The sequence below is a fragment of the Mesoplodon bidens genome (genome assembly GCF_964165515.1).
Source record: "Mesoplodon bidens genome assembly, chromosome: 4".
NCBI lineage: Eukaryota > Metazoa > Chordata > Mammalia > Artiodactyla > Ziphiidae > Mesoplodon > Mesoplodon bidens.
In genome coordinates this window covers 147,830,455-147,832,677 of record NC_138160.1, presented here as the reverse complement: position 1 = coordinate 147,832,677, position 2,223 = coordinate 147,830,455, and the positions used below count along the sequence as shown (strand labels likewise).

General features: G+C 48.7%; 1 protein-coding gene across 1 annotated transcript; it reads left to right on the top strand.

The window, feature by feature from the left end:
• Positions 1-258: 258 nt before the first annotated feature.
• LOC308616418 (small ribosomal subunit protein uS10m-like) lies at positions 259-2,223 on the top strand (the record flags this gene model as incomplete). The annotated part of the gene is made up of 2 exons (XM_081232661.1): positions 259-386; positions 1,456-2,223. The coding sequence occupies 2 exons, from the start codon at positions 259-261 to the stop codon at positions 1,895-1,897; spliced, it is 570 nt and encodes a 189-aa protein (XP_081088787.1). The 3' UTR covers positions 1,898-2,223.

Sequence of the window (2,223 nt, the reverse complement as noted above, 5' to 3'; positions counted from 1 at the left end):
CAGTCATGGTCACTGCTGTGTCCCTGGCACAGAACCTGACACACAGGAAATGCCTTTGGCTCTAAACAGCTAAGCTCTCTTGAGCCCAGCTCTCCCATCTTGCCTTGCTGGGGGTGTGGGCCTTGGCCTAATGGGCTGCTTGTCACTCTGAGCCCTGTTTTCCCAAGGACAGAGGGTGAGGGGACTTCTTCTGGGCCACCTGTGAAACCTGCCCTGCTGGGTCTCATTTCAGCAGAGTCTGTAAATATTTGGTCCACCATGGCTGGCAGCATCCAGGCGGAGGAAGCTTCAGTGCGTTTTACGAGCCTCCCCACGGGGGGCCAATGTGAGGTTTCTGTGGCTGAGTATGTGGGGCGCCCGGCAGTCTCACGGCTGGTTGGCACGAGGTGGGTCTGACTGCAGGATTGGAAGCAGCTGCAAGGCACCATCAGTGGCTGCTGGCACTTAACCCCACAGCGTGCAGCTTTGCAGGGGCCCAAACAGCCCCTCGTTTGAAAAACTGTTAATGCAACATTATAGATCACACCTGTGGTGGGAATGGGGGCCAGTCCGACCCCTTCCCCAAGTCTGCAAGGAGGCGGAAGGCCCCAGTTTAGACCTGGCTCTTCTAGGAGAATGAACTGCAACCACAATCATTGGCTAAGCACCCACTAGATGCTGGGTATTGTGCAAAGCACTTTAAATTTTATTTATTTATTTATTTGCTGGCCACGTCCTGCTGCGTGTGGGGTCTTAGTTCCCTGACCAGGGATCGAACCTGTGCCCCCTGCAGTGAAGCGAGGAGTCTTAGGCAGTGGACCACGAGGGAAGTCCCGCAAAGCACTTTAAATGCATCATCTCCTTGTGTCCTCAGAAATCCCCCTGACCATTTTACAATGAGAAAACTCAGGTGTTCAAAGTAACTGGCTCAAAGTCATCCAGGTGGCGAAGGTCTGAGCTGGGATTATTTACTCTCCAGCCTGGCTTGATCTCACATAAATCACCTGGCCCTGGGGCTTCCCCGGTGGCTCAGTGGTTAAGAATCTGCCTGCCAATGCAGGGGACACGGGTTCGAGCCCTGGTCTGGGAAGATCCCACATGCCGCGGAGCAACTAAGCCCGTGCGCCACAACTACTGAGCCTGCGCATCTGGAGCCTGTGCTCCGCAACAGGAGAGGCCGCGACAGTGAGAGGCCCGCGCACCGCGATGAACAGTGGCCCCTGCTCGCCGCAACTAGAGAAAGCCCTCGCACAGAAACGAAGACCCAACACAGCCATAAATAAATAAATAAATAAATAAATAATTAAAAAAAAAAAAAATCACCTGGCCCGCATGGGGGCCTCCCCGACAGGGCCGCGGTGAAGATCCCCTGGAAACCTCTTCTCAACAGTCAGCATCCCAGGAGTGACTGGAGGGAGGGCCTGAATCAGATCAGTAGATCAGAGTTGGGGACTGGGAACCTGCATTTTAAACAAGGACCTCACTTCTGGGACGGCGTCTGTGGCAGGGTTCGAGGAATTTTTCTGTATGCAGTTCTAGGAGCAGTACAGCCAAAAATGGTGGCCTTCTTCTCAGCACCAATGTGAAGTGGGTACAGTTTTCAAACCTACACGTTGATGTTCCCAAGGATGTGACCAAGCCTACGATAACCGTTTCTGATGAACCAGACACGTTATATAAGCGCCTATCAGTTTTAGTAAAAGGCCACGATAAGGCTGTATTGGACAGTTATGAATATTTTGCGGCACTTGCTGCTAAAGAACTTGGTATCTCTGTTAAAGTACATGAACCTCCAAGGAAAATAGAGCGATTTACTCTTCTCAAATCAGTGCATATTTTCAAGAAGCACAGGGTTCAGTATGAAATGAGAACACTTTACAGATGTTTAGAGACAGTATCGAGCACTTTATTACAATAGGATGACTTCTGCATACTCACCTCCAGTGGCTCTCTTTTAAAGGTGTACATCCATTTCCAGCTGTTTTCAGACTAAAGTAGCCTCTAAACCAGATTATTTAGCACTTCAGATTATATATTAAAATCTTGTTTTAAGATAAATACAGAGATAAACTACACACACAACAAAAATTAATGGTATTTCCTTGACATAAGTACTTGGCATATTTGAAGCCTACTTGATATAAACTAGGTAATTTATTCTGATAGCCTGAGAGGGGTCTTTCTGTTTGTTTTTTAATTGGGTCTCCTGAGTAAAATGTATATTCTGGAAATTAGAAAAAAAAC